This window comes from Oncorhynchus masou, chromosome 17 (assembly GCF_036934945.1).
Source record: "Oncorhynchus masou masou isolate Uvic2021 chromosome 17, UVic_Omas_1.1, whole genome shotgun sequence".
In the NCBI taxonomy this organism is placed as follows: Eukaryota; Metazoa; Chordata; class Actinopteri; order Salmoniformes; family Salmonidae; genus Oncorhynchus; species Oncorhynchus masou.
The window spans coordinates 8,298,473-8,320,513 of NC_088228.1; the positions used below are offsets into that span (position 1 = coordinate 8,298,473).

At 41.2% G+C, this 22,041-nt stretch overlaps 1 protein-coding gene across 1 annotated transcript; it reads left to right on the forward strand.

The window, feature by feature from the left end:
* The first annotated feature begins 5,760 nt into the window (after positions 1-5,760).
* LOC135558093 (homeobox protein Mohawk-like) lies at positions 5,761-19,085 on the forward strand. The gene is made up of 7 exons (XM_064991841.1): positions 5,761-5,927; positions 6,767-6,926; positions 8,689-8,842; positions 11,826-12,140; positions 18,460-18,493; positions 18,791-18,915; positions 19,012-19,085. Exons 1-7 carry the CDS (start codon positions 5,761-5,763, stop codon positions 19,083-19,085), a joined length of 1,029 nt encoding a protein of 342 aa, XP_064847913.1.
* Positions 19,086-22,041: the final 2,956 nt, after the last annotated feature.

A 22,041-nucleotide genomic window follows, 5' to 3' on the forward strand; every position in this document is an offset into this window, starting at 1 on the left:
TACATACACTCTACACACACACAAACACACATATACACCTACACACACACACACACACACATACTAACACATGCACTCTACACACATATATATACACACACATACACACACACATACTAACACATACACTCTACACACACATATACACACACACACACATATACACACACATACACAGACACACATATGCACACACACACAAACACACATACACATATACACATATACACACACACACACACTAACACATACACTGTACACACACATACATACTAACACATACACTCTACACACACACACACATACTAACACATGCACTCTACACACACACACACATACTAACACATGCACTCTACACACACACTCAAACACACACACACACACACACTAACACATGCCCTCTACACACACACATACTAACACATACACTCTACACACACACACACACACACACACACACACACACACACACACACACACACACACTAAATGCTGTGTGGTATTGTGTTATTGTGGATTCTATATTGTTAATTTGTAATAAGATAGTAATAATGCAATTATGTCTTGTTTGATGCATTGTGTTATTTATAATTCAAACAGTTTTAGAAACTTCAGAGTGTTTTCTATCCAATATAGAAAACACTCTGAAGTTTCTAAAACTATTTGAATTATATCTGTGAGTATAACAGAACATATAGAAAACCTGAGAAATTCCACTTCCTGTTTTTTTTCTGGGGGTGGCAGATCTTCAACCAAGCTCTCATTGAAATTACACCGAGATATGGTTGAGTTTTCACTTTCTACGCCTTCCACTAGATGTCAACAGTCAACAGAACTTTGTCTGATGACTCTAATGTGAAGGGGGGTCGAATGACACAGGAAATAATTACCACTGCCACGAGTTGACCATGCATTCACTATGCGCGTTCACAGGGGAAGGACCTGCGTTCCACCGGTCATCTGAAGTCATTCTAATTCTCCGGTTGGAACGTTATTCAAGATATATGTAAACAACATTCTAAATATTGATTCAGTACATCGTTTGACATGTTTCTACTGACTGTTACGGAACTTTTGGACATTTTGTCACGTTATAGTGGACGCGCTTTGTGACTTTGGAATTGTTTACCAAACGCGCTAACCAAAGTAGCTAATTGGACATAAATAACGGACATTTTCGAACAAATCAAGCATTTATTGTGGACCTGGGATTCCTAGGACTGCATTCTGATGAAGTTCATCAAAGGTAAGGAAACATTTATCATGTATTTTCTGGTTTCTTTTGACTCCAACATGGCAGCTAATTTGGCTTCTGTTCTGTGCGCCGTCTCAAATTATTGCATGTGTTGCTTTTCCGTAAACTTTTTTTGAAATCTGACTCAGATTTTTTGATATAAATATGAACTTTATCAAACAAAACATGCACGTATTGTGTAACATGAAGTCCTATGAGTGTCATCTGATGAAGATAATTCAATGTTAGTGATTAATTTTCTTTACTTCTGGTTTTTGTGAATGCTATATTTCGCTGGAAAATGGCTGTGCTTATTGTGGTTTGGTGGAGACCGAACAAAATCGTTTGTAGTGCTTTCGCTAAAAAGCCTATTTGAAATCGGCCACTTTGGTGGGATTAACAACGAGAATAGCTTTAAAATTATATAAAACACATGTATGTTTTAGGAATTGTAATTATGAGATTTCTGTGGTTTGAATTTGGCGCCCTCTATTTTCACTGGTAGTTGTCATATTGATCCCGGTATTGGAATTGCAGCCATAACAAGTTAACCCTGTTTGGACCCCCCGGGAATGCACATACTGAAGCAATAGATTTCACAGCAAGAATAGAGGGCAGTTGGACATGTTTCATCTCAATTCATTTTTAGAATTCCCATTCAATGCACTGTTGACACAACAATGGAACAGGATATGTCTGAAAAGCACTTAGAACATACCGGCGGTTCGAGAAAGTAGAGAAACCTGATCCGTTTTTTTTTATTGTGGAAGATAACATCTCCAAGCTACCTAAATGAGACAAAGTCAATAACCCACTGTTTTTTATTCTACAGGTCCCCAAGCTACTGAGTGAAGAAAGAGCAGTGTAATGCATCACTGAGGGATATGACTTTATGAGCTGTGATACCATGTGCTGAAATATTCTCGCACCACCGCTAAGGAATGCATTTGTGGAATTCATGGTACCTGTTGGGAGAAGCTGCATGTGTTTTTCAGCTTTGAGATGATTAAACCGAACTTCTGTTGCTGCTGAATGTTGTGTGTGGTTGAGCGTCACGGGAAGAGTACATTAGTGTACCTATATTATGACGTGTGTTACGAAGCAGCCGTTTCACGTCAGCTGTAGTAGGACAAGTAGTATACAGACAGTGACGTTGTTTTGGTAATAAGATTTGACCGAGTTACAGTTCATATTAGGAAATCAGTCAATTGAAATAAATTCATTAGGTCCTAATCTATGGATTTCACATGGCTGGGAATACAGATACAGTGGGGCAAAAAAGTATTTAGTCAGCCACCAATTGTGCAAGTTCTCCCACTTAAAAAGATGAGAGAGGCCTGTAATTTTCATACGAGGTACACTTGAACTATGACAGACAAAATTAGGAAAAATTATCCAGAAAATCACATTGTAGGATTTTTTATGAATTCATTTGCAAATTGTGGTGGAAAATAAGTATTAAGTATCACAGTATCGCTGTGCATTCAAATTGCCATCGATAAAATGCAATTGTGTTCCTTGTCCGTAGCTTATGCCTGCCCATACCACAACCCCATTGCTGTCACGATCGTCGTCAGGGTGGAAATGACCAGACCAAGGTGCAGCATTCTTTTTTATTTATAAATTTCGCCAACAAAACTAAGAATAAGGAAACGACCGTGACGCTTAATTCGGCTATACAGGCCACTAAACAAAGACAACTATCCACAACTAAGGTGGCAAAACAGGCTGCCTAAATATGATTCCCAATCAGAGACAACGATAGAAAGCTGTCCCTGATTGAGAACCATACCCGGCCAAAACATAGAAACAGAAAACATAGAAATAAAGAAACTACAATGCCCACCCTAGTCACACCCTGGCCTAACCAAAATAGAGAATAAACGCCTCTCTATGGCCAGGACGTGACAACCGCCACCATGGGGCACTATGTTCACAACGTTGACATCAGCAAACCACTTGCCCACACGACGCCATACGTCTGCAGTTGTCAGGCCGGTTGAGTGTACTGCCAAATTCTCTAAAACAACATTGGAGGTGGCTTATGGTAGAGAAATTAACATTGAATTATCTGGCAACAGCTCTTGTGGACATTCCTGCAGTCAGCATGCACCCTCAAAACCTGAGAAATCTGTTGCATCGTGTTGTGTGACAAAACTGCACATTTCAGAGTGACCTTTTATTGTCTCCAGGACAAGGTGCACCTGTGTAATGATCAAGCTGTTTAATCATCTTCTTGGTATACCACACCTGAAACATGGGACCAAACACTTTACATGTTGCGTTTATATATTTTTTCAGTGTATATTATCGAAGTAAAACTGCAGTAGAAGGTATGCACTGTCTGCGATATAGACTCGAAATTGAGAACAACACATTCTCTCCTTGTGTTGGGGAGTATTTGAAGGCACATATTTGACTGTTTTTCATTGGAGGGATTGTGCTGGGCACAGAGCCTGAAAAGTTTCATAAAGCAACCGTCAAAAGCCTTTTGTCAGAGTTAGTTTTAATCATTCCCACAGTTGACTATCGATTAAAGTGTTTCATTTCTTTGCTCACTTCCATTTATTTATTTATTTATAAATTTCTCTCTCTCTCTCTCTCTCTCTCTCTCTCTCTCTCTCTTTCTCTCTCTCTCTCTCTCATTTATTCATTCATTTAGGTTGGGGTGCACTGATATTGTAAAACAACATATTATTTGTCAAATGTCTGGTAACACTTTACATTTGAAGTTACTCTGTCCTGTGTAGTAACACCGCGGTTAAATAGTACTTTAGTTACAAGTTGGAATTAGGAATAATCGCCTATTAGTGTCACACCCTGACCATAGTTTGCTTTGTATGTTTATATGTTTTGTTTGGTCAGGGTGTGATCTGAGTGGGCATTCTATGTTGTGTGTCTAGTTTGTCTGTTTCTGTGTTTGGCCTGATATGGTTCTCAATCAGAGGCAGGTGTTAGTCGTTGTCTCTGATTGGGAACCATATTTAGGTGCCTGTTTGGTGTTGGGTTTTGTGGGTGATTGTTCCTGTCCTTATGTCTGTTAGTTTGCACCAGTATTAGACTGGTTTGGTTTTTGTGTATTGTTTTTTTCGTATTGATTCGTGTTTTCTTCAGTTTCATTAAACATGGATCGCAATAGCCACGCCGCATTTTGGTCTGACTCTCTTTCAACTATCGAAAACCGTGACAATTAGTCTTACAACAACCGCTCATCTCTGTTGCTATGTAATTACTGTGGGACTGTCACATGTTACTCTTAAGTTGTTACTAAGTGCAATTATGGTTTATTTTCTACTGTCTTCCTTTTGAATCCCTAACCGAACTAACTCACTCTAAGAAGGATCTACGTTGACCGTCAGTTACAGACAACAACTATATTATCTGCTGACATGGCAGTTGTGGAATACCACATGGTTTCATGATCCTCACGAAGTAAATATCGGGTGCAGGTGTCAGACGACTAAAGGCATTCTTAACTTCTTAGAGGCTCATTTATTAGAGACTCATTTATTAGAGACTCATTTATTAGAGGCTCATTTATTAGAGGCTCATTTATTAGAGGCTAATTTATTAGAGGCTCATTTATTAGAGACTCATTTATTAGAGGCTCATTTATTAGAGGCTCATTTATTAGAGGCTAATATATTAGAGGCTCATTTATTAGAGACTCATTTATTAGAGACTCATTTATTAGAGGCTCATTTATTAGATGCTCATTTATTAGAGGCTCATTTATTAGAGGCTAATATATTAGAGGCTAATTTATTAGAGGCTAATTCATTGAGTCCGTATGCATATATAGGTACAGTGAAGCCATATTTGAATGCAGCAAAATGTATACATAATTATATATAAATATTTATAAATATATATTGGGTGCATGTGTCAGACAACTAAAGCATCAGAACATTGGGATCTCTTACAAATGTAAATAAAAAGCTCAAGAGTGAAGTGCCTAAAATGTGCTGATCCTCGTCACGGTCCCCATCACAATACAGCTCTTGTTACATGGTATTCATCTCTAGTCTTGGTACTACTAGAATACTGCTCTTGTTACATGGTATTCATCTCTAGTCTTGGTACTACTAGAATACTGCTCTTGTTACATGGTATTCATCACTTGCCTTGGTACTACTGGAATAAAATGAGCAGCTCCCTCCACCGAGCAGAGAGATCTCTTGACTTGTAATTGGATGCTGAAAAGAGCTAGAGACAGCCAGTTAGACGCAAGAAAGCAGGTTACTTGAATTCCCCAAAGAAGCCTAAGCAGATTCCACATGTTCATCCATCCTCCACTCTACAGACAACACCCTCTCATTGGTAAAGTCAAGACTGGCATCAGTGACTGATTCCTAAAGGGCTAGTTCCAACGGGCTCTTCCAGATGGGCTGTCGTTTGGCTCGATTGGCTTAAGTTTTGAGCGCACCGAGACTTTGGGTTACTTCCTCTGCTCACATACATCACAGTGTGGATGGGAAGTTACTGCATCTATTCGCATTTGAACTTCTGCAGTTGCGCCTCGAAAGATGAACAAGATACTTGTCAAGAGGTCAAATCAATACAAGATTTTGGAGGAACACAGGAGTGAGGAGGAGAGATGCAATGTGGACTGTCTGGTAACAGATGAACAGCATATAGACTTACTGTGCCAAGATGCAATAGAAGACAACCCTGTTGTAGACAGGAGGTACGGGTAAGCACCTTTTCTCTTATTTTTTTTGTCAAATACAGCACAACTTACTAAAGGTAAAAGTAAAACCCACATTGAAATCTTCATTGCAGTCCTATATTTGTATTTTTTTTAATACAAAAGACAGTGTTGATATTTTATTGAATATATATAAAATTGTCTGTAATATGTAACGCTGCAAAAATATATGTAAAAGAAAACTGAGATATATGATAACATTACTTATTCAGATTGAGGGGAAATAGATGATCAAACGTTCGAATTGATTGGGAGAACCGGGTTATATCTGCAGAACAAGAACACTACTTTAATTATTAAGGAACCTGACCCACATATTCCCATCACTGAGAGCCTACTTTCGGTAGCTTCCACAGCCCAACAGTGACACCTATGGATCATGTAACCAACAATACATACTCAGGCACGATTTATTACTGAAAGTGAAAACATTAACGATGACTGTATTACAGTAAAAGTTGCTCATTATGATTTGATTGGTATAAAAGACTATTTAGGATTTCTATCATGTTGATGCCAGATGGGCTGGTCATTTTTTTGCCCAGTTTGCCTGTCCACAGAACATTGGGGGTTTTGTACAGAACAATCATTATTTGGCTAATAATGTGGGCCTCAAGAAAAAAAACTGGCCGGTGTGGAGACCTGTATGGAGATTTTTTGGTTCGTTGCCAGTGTAAATAATGCCCAGGTTGTATTCTGGTCCTAGTCCGTCCCTGAACTATCAGGTATAGCAACCCTATCCTTGCAATAACTATGACATGATGACAACTCATCTACCGTCAGAGAATGATCAATTTTTTAAATCATATATCACCTCAACACAGGGCTAGTCTGGGTGGGGTCAAAGTTCGCTACAAGCGGCAGGCACTTCAGGACATGGCGAGGCCGCTGAAGCAGTGGCTGTACCAACACAGGGACAACCCCTACCCCACCAAGACAGAGAAGACCCTGCTCGCCCTGGGGTCCCACATGACTTTAGTACAGGTGAGCAGAGACGTGACTTTAGTACAGGGGTACTGAGACGTGACTTTAGTACAGGGGAACTGAGACGTGACTTTAGTACAGGGGAACTGAGATGTGACTTTAGTACAGGGGAACTAAGATGTGACTTTAGTACAGGGGTACTGAGACGTGACTTTAGTACAAGGGAACTGAGACGGGACTTTAGTACAGGGGAACTGAGACGTGACTTTAGTACAGGGGAACTGAGACGTTACTTTAGTACAGGGGAACAGAGACGTGACTTTAGTACAGGGGAACTGAGACGTGACTTTAGTACAAGGGAACTGAGACGTGACTTTAGTACAAGGGAACTGAGACGTGACTTTAGTACAGGGGAACTGAGACGTGACTTTAGTACAGGTGAGCAGAGACGTGACTTTAGTACAGGGGAACTGAGACGTTACTTTAGTACAGGGGAACAGAGACGTGACTTTAGTACAGGGGAACTGAGACGTGACTTTAGTACAAGGGAACTGAGACGTGACTTTAGTACAAGGGAACTGAGACGTGACTTTAGTACAGGGGAACTGAGACGTGACTTTAGTACAGGTGAGCAGAGACGTGACTTTAGTACAGGGGAACTGAGACGGGACTTTAGTACAGGGGAACTGAGACGTGACTTTAGTACAGGGGAACTGAGATGTGACTTTAGTACAGGGGAACTAAGATGTGACTTTAGTACAGGGGAACTGAGACGTGACTTTAGTACAGGGGAACTGAGACGTGACTTTAGTACAGGGGTACTGAGACGTGACTTTAGTACAGGGGAACTAAGATGTGACTTTAGTACAGGTGAGCAGAGACGTGACTTTAGTACAGGGGAACTGAGACGGGACTTTAGTACAGGGGAACTGAGACGTGACTTTAGTACAGGGGAACTGAGACGTGACTTTAGTACAGGGGAACTGAGACGTGACTTTAGTACAGGGGAACTGAGACGTGACTTTAGTACAGGGGAACTGAGACGTGACTTTAGTACAGGGGAACTGAGACGTGACTTTAGTACAGGGGAACTGAGACGTTACTTTAGTACAGGGGAACTGAGACGTGACTTTAGTACAGGTGAGCAGAGACGTGACTTTAGTACAGGGGAACTGAGATGTGACTTTAGTACAGGTGAGCAGAGACGTGACTTTAGTACAGGGGAACTGAGACGTGACTTTAGTACAGGGGAACTGAGACGTTACTTTAGTACAGGGGAACTGAGACGGGACTTTAGTACAGGGGAACTGAGACGTGACTTTAGTACAGGGGAACTGAGACGGGACTTTAGTACAGGGGAACAGAGATGTGACTTTAGTACAGGGGAACTGAGACGTGACTTTAGTACAGGGGAACTGAGACCGGACTTTAGTACAGGGGAACTGAGACGTGACTTTAGTACAGGGGAGCAGAGACGTGACTTTAGTACAGGGGAACTGAGACGTGACTTTAGTACAGGGGAACTGAGACCGGACTTTAGTACAGGGGAACTGAGACGTGACTTTAGTACAGGGGAGCAGAGACGTGACTTTAGTACAGGGGAACTGAGACGTGACTTTAGTACAGGGGAGCAGAGACGTGACTTTAGTACAGGGGAACTGAGACGGGACTTTAGTACAGGGGAACAGAGGTATGTTAGTCATTCATCGATCATGTGGTTGAACCATGGAAGTAGAAGTAGAAACCAGTCAGTAAAAAAACATATTTGTTGACCAGTTGAAGATCCTGAATTCCTGAATTCCTCTTTCTCTTTATGCTGCAGGTCTCAAACTGGTTTGCCAATGCCCGGCGGAGGCTGAAGAACACAGTGAGACAGCCAGACCTGAGTTGGGCTCTACGTATCAAACTCTACAACAAATACGTTCAGGGCAACGCTGAGAGACTTAGTGTCAGCAGTGATGACACCAACTCTGAGGGTAAGAGGGGCTGCGGGTAGACTAAGCGAGATTAGAGCTGGGGATATAATTCCAACAAATATGCGTTACACATATCAACACTGCAATTGTGAAATCAACTCTAAAAGTGTTCATTGTAACACTCATAAACTAATGTCCTGTACCACACAGAGTTAATGTTTTGCTTAAGAAAGTGTTAGGGATTTAACACTTTTAAAGAGTTTCTGTAACTCTGTAAAAAGTTGACAATTAACACTGGCCAATACTGTTATACAAAAACAACTGTCTCTGAGTAATTTTGTTAATAAGTAATAGAGTTGATTACCTTTCAACAAATAAAATGTTATTTGTCATATGCTTCGTAGACAACAGCTGTAGACTAACAGTGAAATGCTTATTTCACGGGTACTTTTCCAACAACGCAGAGTTAAAGATAAGGTACAAACTAAAATAAATAAAGACCAGAGTTTCTTTGTGTCCGCAGAGAGTAAACCGCAAAAATGGAAGAGGCAAGTGGAAGGTGGGAAAAGTAAGGAACTTGCCTATTGGCCTTGGTTTTAAAGACCGAAATTGGTTAAAGAAAATTGGGATAAATAAAAAAGAATACCAGTTTAATTTAAGGACCAAAACATTTACAGCTGTGCCATACAGATAGCAAAATAGTTGGGAAGAGATTTTTCAATGTACCAATTGAAAAGTCATAGTCAGTCGATCAATGATATAATAATACTTTTAGCAAAAATAATTATCTTTAATTTACAATCTGTAAAAAACTATGAGAATAAAAAGGTTCAGAACTTTCACAGCACAGTTGAAAAATATGTGGCAAATATAAATAAACACTGGATGGTGTTGGGGGGGTCGATGAGAGGGGTTGAGTGGATCGATGAGAGGGGTTGAGTGGATCGATGAGAGGGGTTGAGTGGATCGATGAGAGGGGTTGAGAGGGGTTGAGTGGATCGATGAGGGGTTGAGTGGATCGATGAGAGGGGTTGAGTGGATCGATGAGAGGGGTTGAGTGGAGCGATGAGAGGGGTTGAGTGGAGCGATGAGAGGGGTTGAGTGGATCGATGAGAGGGGTTGAGTGGATCGATGAGAGGGGTTGAGTGGAGCGATGAGAGGGGTTGAGTGGATCGATGAGAGGGGTTGAGTGGATCGATGAGAGGGGTTGAGTGGATCGATGAGAGGGGTTGAGTGGGTCGATGAGAGGGGTTGAGTGGAGCGATGAGAGGGGTTGAGTGGATCGATGAGAGGGGTTGAGTGGATCGATGAGAGGGGTTGAGTGGATCGATGAGAGGGGTTGAGTGGGAGCGATGAGAGGGGTTGAGTGGAGCGATGAGAGGGGTTGAGTGGATCGATGAGAGGGGTTGAGTGGAGCGATGAGAGGGGTTGAGTGGATCGATGAGAGGGGTTGAGTGGAGCGATGAGAGGGGTTGAGTGGAGCGATGAGAGGGGTTGAGTGGATCGATGAGAGGGGTTGAGTGGAGCAATGAGAGGGGTTGAGTGGATCGATGAAAGGGGTTGAGTGGATCGATGAGAGGGGTTGAGTGGAGCGATGACAGGGGTTGAGTGGAGCTGAAGGGTGGGTGTAATGGGTCCTATGTCCTATGACTAATCAACATACCTTTACTCAAAATGTCAAATATACAAAGTAACAAATACACGCACACCATGACAGAATGAAAATACAATAAACAATTTTTCTAAAAAAAAACATGGGGGAATAGAGGGTTAAATAATGAACAAGTAATTGTGGGATTGAAATCAGGTGTGTAAAACAAAGACAAAACAAATGGAAAATGAAAAGTGGATCGGCGGTGGCTAGAAAGCCGGTGACGTCGACCGCCGAACGAACAAGGAGAGGGACCGACTTCGGCGGAAGTAGTACAGTGGAAATAAAACAAAACAAGATAAGTAATGTAAAATATGCTGTGTCCATAAAATGTATATAGGTAGGGTTAGGGGAAAATAAACAAAAATATATTTAAAAAAAGATCAAATCAAATCATATTTGTCACATAAATGTGTTTAGCAGGTTATTGCAGGTGTAGTGAAAAGCTTGTGTTTCTAGCTCAGTGCAGTAATATCTAACAAGTAATATCTAACAATTTTACAACAATACACACAAATCTAAAGTAAAGTAATGGAATTAAGAATATATAAATATTGGGCAAGCAATATCAGAGTGGCATAGACTAAGATACAGTTGAATAGGATAGAATACAGTATATAGATTTAAGATGAGGAATGCAAGATATGTAAACATTATTAAAGTGACTAGTGTTCCATTATTAAAGTGGCCAGTGATTTCAAGTCTATGTATATAGGGCTGCAGCCTCTAATGTGCTAGTGATGGCTATTTAGTCTGATGGCCTTGAGATAGAAGTTGCTTTTCAGTCTCTCGGTCCCAGCTTTGATGCACCTGTACTGACCTCGCCTTCTGGATGATAGCGGGGTGAACAGGCAGTGGCTTGGGAATTGTTGTCCTTGATGATCTTTTTGGATTTCCTGTGACATTGGGTTCTTTAGGTGTCCTGGAGGGCAGGTAGATTGCCCCAGGGATGCGTCGGGCAGACCACACCACCCTCCGGAGAGCCCTGCAGTTGTGGGCGGTGCAGTTGCTGTACCCGGTGGTGATACAGCCTGACAGGATGCTCTCAATTGTGCATCAGTAAATGTTTGTGAGGGTTTTAGGTGCCAAGCCAAATTGTGCGTTCTTCACCACACTGTCTGTGTGGGTGGAATATTTCAGTTTTTCAGTGATGTGTACGCCGAGGAACTTGACACGTGTGTGTGTGTGTGTGTATATATATGTGTATGTGTGTATATATTTACATATTTACATAAAAATATATAAGGGAATTGGAAATTATGCAGACAATTATCTATCTACAATATTAAACCTGATTTATTCCCCCCCCACCCAAAAAAAGAAAGATATCCTGGCTCTTTTGGAGACCAATTGATGGAGGCCAATGTTTTTTTGTTTACCCCCATGTTGCAGACGACGAACGTCCCTTACAAACTCCAGCAAATCAATCAGAGATCTCCAGGCCCTCCCTCAAGAGTGTCATCAAACAGGAGAAAAGGACTGATCCCGCCTATGGTGACGACTACATCTCTCCACCGCCCAAGTACAAGAGCAGCTTGCTGAAACGGTACCTTAACGACACCCTACGACACGTAATGGCGACCACTGATGACGTCACAAAGTCCCGCCGCAGGAACCACTCAGGGTCGTTCAGCTCCAACGAGTGTGACGATGACCTTGTCTCGCCCTCTTCCTCCGAGGCAGAGACACGCTTTGTCTACCCTATGTGTAAGAGATCACACATTCCTCATTATATTGTGACACTTTACTTGAAAACTCCAACCATAAGCACAACCTAAGACACGGCATACGCAGACATACCAGCTAATGTACAGTGGCAAGAAAAAGTATGTGAACCCTTTGGAAATACCTGGGTTTCTGCATAAATTGGTCATAACATTTGAGGGCAGGCCAACTCTAACCAGCATCTCCAATCTTGTCTCATTGATTGAACTCCAGGTTAGCTGACTCCTGACTCCAATTAGCTTTTGGAGAAGTCATTAGCATAGGGGTTCACATACTTTTTCTAACCTACACTGTGAATTTATTAATTATGTATTCAATGTAGACAAGAAAAATACAACAATGTGTGTGTTATTAGTTTAAGCACACTGTTTGTCTATTGTTGTGATTTAGACTAAGATCAGATCAAATTTTATGACCAATTTATGCAGAAATCCAGGTAATTCCAAAGGGTTCACATACATTTTCTTGCCACTGTATGTTTATATATCGACTGGACACGGTCCTAGGTTCACTTGCTTGGCATAACACTAACCAACTAGTTTACTTCTAATCAAGTTTATTGGTTGGGTGCACAGATTTGCAGAGCGAAATGCTTGTCGGGTTAACGTTTGCCATTTTAGGTTGGCCAAACTTCTGTTCCTTGAGTTGGTCTTATCTGTCAATGTCGAAAGCTTTCACAAGACACAAATAGGCACCTGTTTTAACACCTGTGTGCCCTTCAGGACCTGAAGTAAAGAGAACTGCCTTTATTCAGGTTGACTTGTTAATTGTTTACTCCATGTGTAACTCTGTGTTGTCTGTTCACACTGCTATGCTTTATCTTGGCCAGGTCGCAGTTGTAAATGAGAACTTGTTCTCAACTAGCCTACCTGGTTAAATAAAGGTGAAATAAAATGTAAAAACAAAAAACAAACGTGAAGTTAGGAGAACTGCCTTAATCTGGTTGACAACTCTAAACTCCACAAAAGGTCCTGGAACCAAAGCAACAGCTAATAGGAACTTATGCTGACATTTAAATCCTTTACTTAAAAAATCTGGATCAGTGAATTCCATTATCCATATTCTAGAATGCGTAGTTTCATTGCCATGGTGGAAATGTCAATTCTCAGGGTCAATTAGAGTATATCTGAGATGTTATTGTCCCCAAGGTGAGACGTGAGGACCTTTGCCTAAGTTTCTGGTACAGATGCCGTTTCAGAGTGTTTCTGCTTGGTCCCTGTCACTAAATCACCACAGAGTTCTCCATGGAGGTTGGAACCACTGTATTCACACTCAGAGTTGACAGTATAGTTTCTAATTGTTTATCTCAGAATTGTGACTTAAATTGTTCAATAAAAACACAACAGTTTAACAACAGGAGGTTTTTACTTAATTAAGTCACAAAATACTAAGTTTTAGGGTAGGCTTACAAAAGAAAACAAGAAAGATTTCAGATGTCACAGGCACACTGTGACTGCTTGTGTCCCTGGAGTATTTAGGGGCTGCTTGGCGTGGGAGTGGAAAGAGTAAACTAGTCAATACGCCTATGCTAATTAGTGCTGTTTCTGGGGTGTCCAATATGACGGCAGGTCATCAAACACACTTTATTTGCACTACAAAATAGTCAAAATAAAGAAATTAGTAGGTGCGTCCAAACTTTTGACTGGTACTGTAAATACAATATTGTAATTTCTTTTTAGGAACTCAGTCGGGGTCTCAACTTACTGTTGAGGTGTTAGAATAATAGAATACACCAGGTTCAATTTAGAAATGTGGTTATGCATCAGCAGTCACTCAATTAGCCCATGTCAGCAACAACATTTTAGATTAGCAAGTTATCTAAACTTGTAGTAAACATGGTCGAATTACCGACCAGGGTGGGGCCCATTGATCGTCAGTCATCATATTAAAAACTGCAAACATTTGCCTCCACTCTATGGCAAAATGTGTAGAATTGCAGGAAATTAGTAAAACTGCTAATCTTTCTTTCTGCCACATGGTAAAATGAGTAGAATTGCAGCAAACTTGCTTTAAAAGATAAACATTTTCTCTACGCTCCATGTCAAAATGAGTAGAATTGCAGGAAATTAACTTTTGTTCAAAAAGTTATAAATCTTGGTGGCTTCGTTTCCATCTGTCTCTCAATCGGCAACTGATTTAAATTTTTAGAACCAGGTGATTTGTCTATTTCCAGTGCCAATCAATGTCTGACTAACTTCAGAGGGGATGTGAAAACTAGCAGCTCCTGCATCCCCTTGAAGACCCGGATTGTGCAAAACGACTTTACGAGTTCATGAACTAAGTGGACTTCCATGACCAGAATTGACATTTTATTTTCAGTCAGCCAAGGTATTTTGTATTTGTTGTAGTCAGTTTCCCAGATCAGAATTGGTCTGAGAGGCACTAACATGCTTTTTACAGGTCTTGTAAAAAAAAACACAATTTCAGGAAAACAAATCAAGAATTATTGTAAAATATAAAGAACGCAGAGACAAAAAAAAGCACAGTTCAATTTGCCCATAATGATTTACAGTTGAAGTCAGAAGATTACATACACCTTAGCCAAATACATTTAAACTCAGTTTTTCACAATTCCTGACATTTAATCCTAGTAAAAATTCCCTACACTTAAGCCAGTGAGGATCACCACTTTATTTTAAGAATGTGAAACGTCAGAATAATAGTAGAGAGAATGATTTATTTCAGCTTTTATTTCTTTCATCACATTCCCAGTGGGTCAGAAGTTTACATACACTCAATTAGTATTTGGTAGCATTGCCTTTAAATTGTTTAACTTGGGTCAAACATTTCGGAAAGCCTTCCACAAGCTTCCCACAATAAATTGGGTGAATTTTGGCCCTTTCCTCCTGACAGAGCTGGTGTAACGGAATCAGGTTTCTAGGCCTCCTTTCTCGCACACGCTTTAACAGTTCTGCCCACACATTTTCTATAGGATGGAGGTCAGGGCTTTGTGATGGGCACTCCAATACCTTGACTTTGTTGTCCTTAAACCATTTTGCCACAAATTTAGAATTATGCTTGGGGTCATTGTCCATTTGGAAGACCCATTTTTGACGAAGCTTTAACTTCCTGACTGACATCTTGAGATGTTGCTTCAAAATATCCACATAATTTTCCTACCTCATGATGCCATCTATTTTGTGAAGTGCACCAGTCTTGCAGCAAAGCACCCCCACAACATGATGCTGCCACCCCCATGCTTCACGGTTGGGATGATGTTCTTCGGCATGCAAGCCTCCCACTTTTTCCGACAAACATAACGATGGTCATTACGGCCAAACAGTTCTACTTTTGTTTCATCAGGCCAGAGGACATTTCTCCAAAAAGTATGATATTTGTCCCCATGTGCAGTTACAAACCGTAGACTGGCTTTTTGATGGCGGTTTTGAAACAGTGGCTTCTTCCTTGCTGAATGGCCTTTTAGGTTATGTCGATATAGGACTCGTTTTACTGTAGATATAGATACTTTTATACCAGTTTCCTCCAGCATCTTCACAAGGTCCTTTGCTGTTGTTCTGGGATTGATTTCCACTTTTTGCACCGAAGTACGTTCATCTCTAGGAGACAGAACACCTCTCCTTCCTGAGCGGTATGATGGCTGTGTGGTCCCATGGTGTTTATACTTGCGTGCTATTGTTTGTACAGAGGAACGTGGTACCTTCAGGCGTTTGATGAATGAGACTTGTAGAGGTCTACAAAAAAATTTGAGGTCTTGGCTGATTTCTTTTGATTTTCCCTTGATGTCAAGCAAAGAGGCACTGAGTTTTAAGGTAGGACTTGAAATACATCCACAGGTACACATAGAACACCTCCAATTTACTCAAATGATGTCAATTTGCCTATCAGAAGCTTCTAAAGCCATGACATAATTTTCTGGAATTTTCCAAGCTGTTTAAAGGCACAGTCAACTTAGTGTATGTAAACTTCTGACCCACTGGAATTGTGATACAGTGAATTATAAGTGAAATAATCTGTCTGTAAACAATTGTTGGAAAAATTACTTGTATCATGCACAAAGTAGATGTCCTAACCGACTTGTCAAAACTATAGTTTGTTAACAAGACATTTGTGGAGTGATTGAAAAACGAGTTTTCATGACTCCAACCTATGTGTATGTAAACTTCCGACTTCAACTGTACATGTACATTTTGATTTAGTGCTGAGTTTTCCAGAATAATTACTATTTTCCTTGGTAAAATGAAATGTCAGAACCACCAAAAAAGATTAGAGACATTCAGTAGCAAAATGTGAAAGAGGCCAGACGATTTATTGTCTAACTGTAGTTGATTTTGGCCCGGACCTTGCTATAGAAATCGGAATCTGAGATGTTTCAGGCAGTGCGTTTTGAAAGCGGCATTTTGTGTGCTCGCAATTGGCCTCTAATTTTCTTGCTCATAGCTCCCTGAAGAAACATGGCTCTTGACACGCCTGACTCGACTCAACATAACAGAGAGCCCGTTCTGCTGTGTTCACATGAGAAATGTGTGTGCAAACATGCAAATTACACACTATTTCTTACGCATTTATAAACTAAATCATCAAAATGTATGATAACAACCCAAACAGTACACAAAGTGTGTTTGGTAGATTGAAAATCCAACATTTGAGCTCATATTTTCCGTAAGATTTAAGTTTCAACCTGGGACGTATTCATTTCACCAATTCTGTTGCAGAACGGAAACAAATGGAACGGGGAGTGATCTATGTACCTGAATTTGTCCAATAGAAACTCTTGTTTTGCTCCGTTTGGTTTTTAAACTGTAAAAGTTTCCGTAATGAATACACCCCTGGCAACGACACTGTTCTCTGTTCAACGACACCGTTCCATCTGTTCAACGACACCGTTCCATCTGTTCAACGACACCTTTCCATCTGTTCAACGACACCGTTCCACCTGTTCGACGACACCGTTCCATCGATTCAACGACACTGTTCCACCTGTTCGACAACACCATTCGATCTGTTCAACGACACCGTTCCATCTGTTCAACGACACCGTTCCATCTGTTCAACGACACCGTTCCACCTGTTCGACGACACCTTTCCATCTGTTCGACGACACCGTTCCATCTGTTCAACGACACCGTTCCACCTGTTCGACGACACCGTTCCATCTGTTCGACGACACCTTTCCACCTGTTCAACGACACCGTTCCACCTGTTCAATGACACCGTTCCATCTGTTCAACGACACCTTTCCATCTGTTCAATTACACCGTTCCACCTGTTCGATGACACCGTTCCACCTGTTCAACGACACCGTTCCATCTGTTCAACGACACCGTTCTCTGTTCAACGACACCTTTCCACCTGTTCGACGACACCGTTCCATCTGTTCATCGACACCTTTCCATCTGTTCAACGACACCGTTCCATCTGTTCAACGACACCGTTCCACCTGTTCGACGACACCGTTCCATCTGTTCAACGACACCTTTCCATCTGTTCAACGACACCGTTCTCTGTTCAACGACACCTTTCCACCTGTTCGACGACACTGTTCCAAAAGCACTTCAAATCCAAAGAACCCAAGGTGAGATAGCCATCAAAACACTGTGATTGAATCAGTTTAGGGCATGACAGGAACCAAACACACCCAGAAGGAGAGACACTGCCACTAAAGATCCATAGAGGGAGTATTACATGTCGCTTATTCACACAATACTCTAATGCACATTCCTATGATCTTGGATGTACTGCAGTTGAAACAAAGGCAGAGGAAGGAATAAAAAAACAAACAGCCAAATAACAGTCAAACGAACTCTGGAGACCTGGAAACACAGCGTCTGTGTTCATGACACCGCACAGATATCGGATTTTTCCATCTCAAAGGCAGAGGAGAAACATAATTGCATTTGTTTTGGCCGGAGTGCCTAAGAGCAGCTAGACTAGAGTACTTCAGTGAGTTAGGGCCCTCTGGGGCAGTTAAAGTTCACACACACACATGCAAATACTGTAAAGCAAACACACACACACACACACACACACACACACACACACACACACACACACACACACACACACACACACACACACACACACACACACATGCAAATACTATAATGCACACACACACGCACAAACAAGCACACGCACGCACACACGCACACACACGCAAATACTGTAATGCATACAAAACACACACACGTAAATATTGGAAAACACGACGTAGACAGTCACATAGATATGAAAATACATATATGTGAAGTACAGGTTCTGGAAAACTCCCGTCTCCAGTTTCCATACGTTTCTGCACAATACATTTAATTTAGTATTTCTTTTGTCTCTCTATGTTTTTCAGACATGATGGACTTTGCATCAACTAGATGTGACAGGTATGTTTGTTTATGGAACTCTTCCACGTCAGCATGTCTTTAACGTGAGTGAAAGACTTCTAGCTGCACAAGGATGCAGACATATTCACTTTTCAAATCATTCATTAACATGTAATAATGTGGCTTTCTCTTCTGGCATGCCCACATCGGGAGGAGCAAATAATGACAGTCTAGGCAGATGCATTTCTGTCGTCTGTAGGTAGAAAGTCTCCCTGTTGTGTATGTCGATTTCATCCTGGGGAGTGTACCATACAGTCTTTAAATCTCCGCCTGGGCTCTCCTTTATGTCTTTTGCAGTGATGGGAAGAGTGAAAGAGGCCAGCGGAGGGAGGTGGCAGAGTGGAGGGAGATCCACGCTGCCATGGCTCTCTCTAACTTGGCCCAGGGGCAGAGCTGCGCCACAGGGCCCACCACCACCAGCTGTGCCACAGGACCCTCCTCCACCACCAGCTGCGCCACAGGGCCCACCACCACCAGCTGCGCCACAGGGCCCTCCTCCACCACCAGCTGCGCCACAGGGCCCACCCCCACCAGTTGCATCATTCAGAAGTCGTCCCACATCTCCGAGATAAAGACTGTCAAAGTGGTCTAGACACTGATCACTCAATGTCTAGACACTATTTCCCTCTAGGCGCAGATCTAGGATCAGCTTCTCCTCCAATCCTATCCTTAATAATTAGCGAGGAAAATGCAAAACTGAACCAAGATCAGCGTCTAGGGGCATCTTCAACCTACACCGTCTGGACCACGGCCAATCTGGTCACTTGAATCAATTTGAATTACAACCTGTTAATTATATTATACGTTTTTACAACCTACAATGTTAAATTGTGGTAAAAAAAAAATATATATATATGCAATTTTCAAGACTTTCAACACAAGTGTAGAGGGAATGCAGTAAAAAAAAAGTGTTGACCAACTTTGCAAAGTTACCTACTCTGTCAAAGTGTTTCAACAATTTCGATTTTGATGTGAGAGGAATCTGAAAGGACAAATTGCTACCTTGATGTAAATGTAAATATTTTTTTATTTAATCTTTATTTAACTTGGCATGTCAGTTAAGAACAAATTCTTATTTACAATGATGGGCTACCAGGGAACAGTGGGTAAACTGCCTTGTTCAAGGGTAGAATATGACAGATTGCTTTTACCTTGTCAACTCGGGGATCCAATCTAGCAACCTTTTGGTTACTGGCCCAACGTTCTAACCACTAGGCTACCTGACGCCCAAATATTAGATAAATAGCGTTGTAGCAGTATTGTAAAATAATGTGGCATCGAAGTCATGATAGAATTTCGTAGCACATTTCAGAGCAAAAATAGAACTGAGGATTTTTTCAATACTAAAGACCAGTTTTCACCATGAGGTGAACCCCCCCCTTTGGTAGTCTCACCTCATGGTCTGGTTATGGAGTAAAGGCGTCCAGCACCAAACAAAATACAGCACCAAACATCTTAGTAATTGCGTGACTACGATCTCCACGGCAAACACGGCAAAATCAATGACCGATTTCTTGAGTTACTGTTTCTTAGATTCATTCTGACTCTTTTTAGGAAGTGTATATTGGCTACAGCTTCTCAAAATGGCCAAACAGTACTATTTTCTCATTTTTCAAGCGAAGGTCTTCAGTGAGTTTACGAGCACACTCGTTTTGGTTAGCCTAGCCGACTTTGGCTAGCCACCAGTCGAACTGAAGCACGTCCAAGTACCACATGGCTTTAAATATGCTGAAAAGTGGAGCAGAGACAATGTTGTGCCAACCTGATTCTTGCTTCTTTGGAATGCTGCTGGCTCCTTCTTCCATGACAGACAGTTCTACCAGATAACCTACAGTGCCTTCAGAAAGTATTCATACCCATTGACTTGTTCCACATTTTGTTGTGTTACAGCCTGAATACAAAACGGATTAAAAAAAAAAAATCTCTCACCCATCTACACACAATACCCCATAATGACAAAGATAAAATATATATTTTTTGAAATGTCTACAAATGAAACTCAGAAATCTAATTTACATAAGTATTAAGACACATAAGACACTTCAAATTGTGCTCAGGTGAATCCAATTTCCTTTGAGATCTCATTACAACTTGGGAGTCTACCTGTGGCCAATTTAACTGGTTGGACATGACTTAGAAAGAAACACCCCTGTATATATAAGGTCTCACAGTTGACAGTGCATGTCAAAGCAGAAACTATATCATGAAGTCCAAGGAACTGTCCGTAGATCTCCCAGATAGAATTGTGATGAGGGAAGGGTATAAAACAATTTCTAGAATGTCGAAAATCTCCAAGAGCACAGTGGTGTCTATCATTGGGAAATTGAAAAAATATGAAACAACCCAGAATCTGCCTAGAGCTGGCTGGACAACCAAGCAAGAAGGACCTTGGTCAGGGAGGTGACCAAGAACCCAATGACCACTCTGACAGAACTACAGCGTTCCTTGGCTGAGATGGGAGAACCTGCCAAAAGGACAACAGCCTCTACAACATTTCAACAATCTAGGCTTTCTGGGAAAGTGGCCAGATGGAAGCCACTATTGAGAAAAAGGCACATGACAGCACGCCTGGAGTTTGAGGCTAAAAAAGGCATGTGAAGGACTGAGATCATAAGACAAAAGATTCTCTGGCTTGAAAGCAAAGTGCCTGGAAAAAAAACAGGCACAGCTCATCACCCGTCTAACACCATCCCTACTGTGAAGCATGGTGGTGGTAGCATTATTCTATGGGGATGCTTTTCACTGGCAGGGACTTGGGAGACTGGTAAGAATTTTAAAAAAAACTATAAATGAATAGTGCCAAATACAGGAAAATCCTTGATGAGAACCTGCTTCAGAGTGCAAATGACCTTAGACTGGGGTGAAGATTTACGTTCCAACAGGACAATGACAGCAAGCATACAGCCAAAGCAATGAAGCAATGCTGGAATGGCTTCAGAACAAGAATGTGAAAGTCCTTGAGTGACCCAGCCAAAGCCCAAACTTCAATCCCATTGAAAATCTGTGGAAAGATTTAAAGATTGCTGTTCACTGACACTTCCCATCTAATTTAACAGAGCTTGAGAAAAATCTCCAAGGAAGAATGGGAGGAAAATCCCCAAATTCAGATGTGCAAAGTTGATACAGACATACCCCAGAAGTCTCAAAGCTGATACAGACATACCCCAGACGACCCAAAGCAGTAATCGTAGCCAAAGGTGCTTCTAAAAAACGATTGACTCAGGGGTGTGAATACTTATGTAAATGTGATTATCTTTATTTAACATTTTCAAAAACTTCTAAAAACATGTTTTCACTTTGGCATTATTGGCTATTGTGTGTAGATGGGTGAGAGAGAGAAAAAAATGGATTGAATATATTTTGAATTCAGGCTGTAACACGACAACATGTGGAAGAAGTCAAAGGGTAATGAATCCTTTCTGAAGGAACTGTATACTACATGGTTAACAAGTCTCATTCATTCACCACTTCCTGCCTTATAGTATTTCTATCGGATTGTAATGTTTGAGCGATAAAAAAAATGACATGGGGGTGGGGGGGGGGGGGGG

Excerpts from the sequence above, each read along its gene's own strand:
- LOC135558093 (XM_064991841.1), top strand. The coding sequence starts at position 5,761 with ATGAACAAGATACTTGTCAAGAGGTCAAATCAATACAAGATTTTGGAG. Across the intron at positions 5,928-6,766 it reads GTTGTAGACAGGAGGTACGG|GGCTAGTCTGGGTGGGGTCA; the intron begins GTAAGCACCTTT and ends ACCTCAACACAG. Across the intron at positions 18,494-18,790 it reads GCATCAACTAGATGTGACAG|TGATGGGAAGAGTGAAAGAG; the intron begins GTATGTTTGTTT and ends TGTCTTTTGCAG.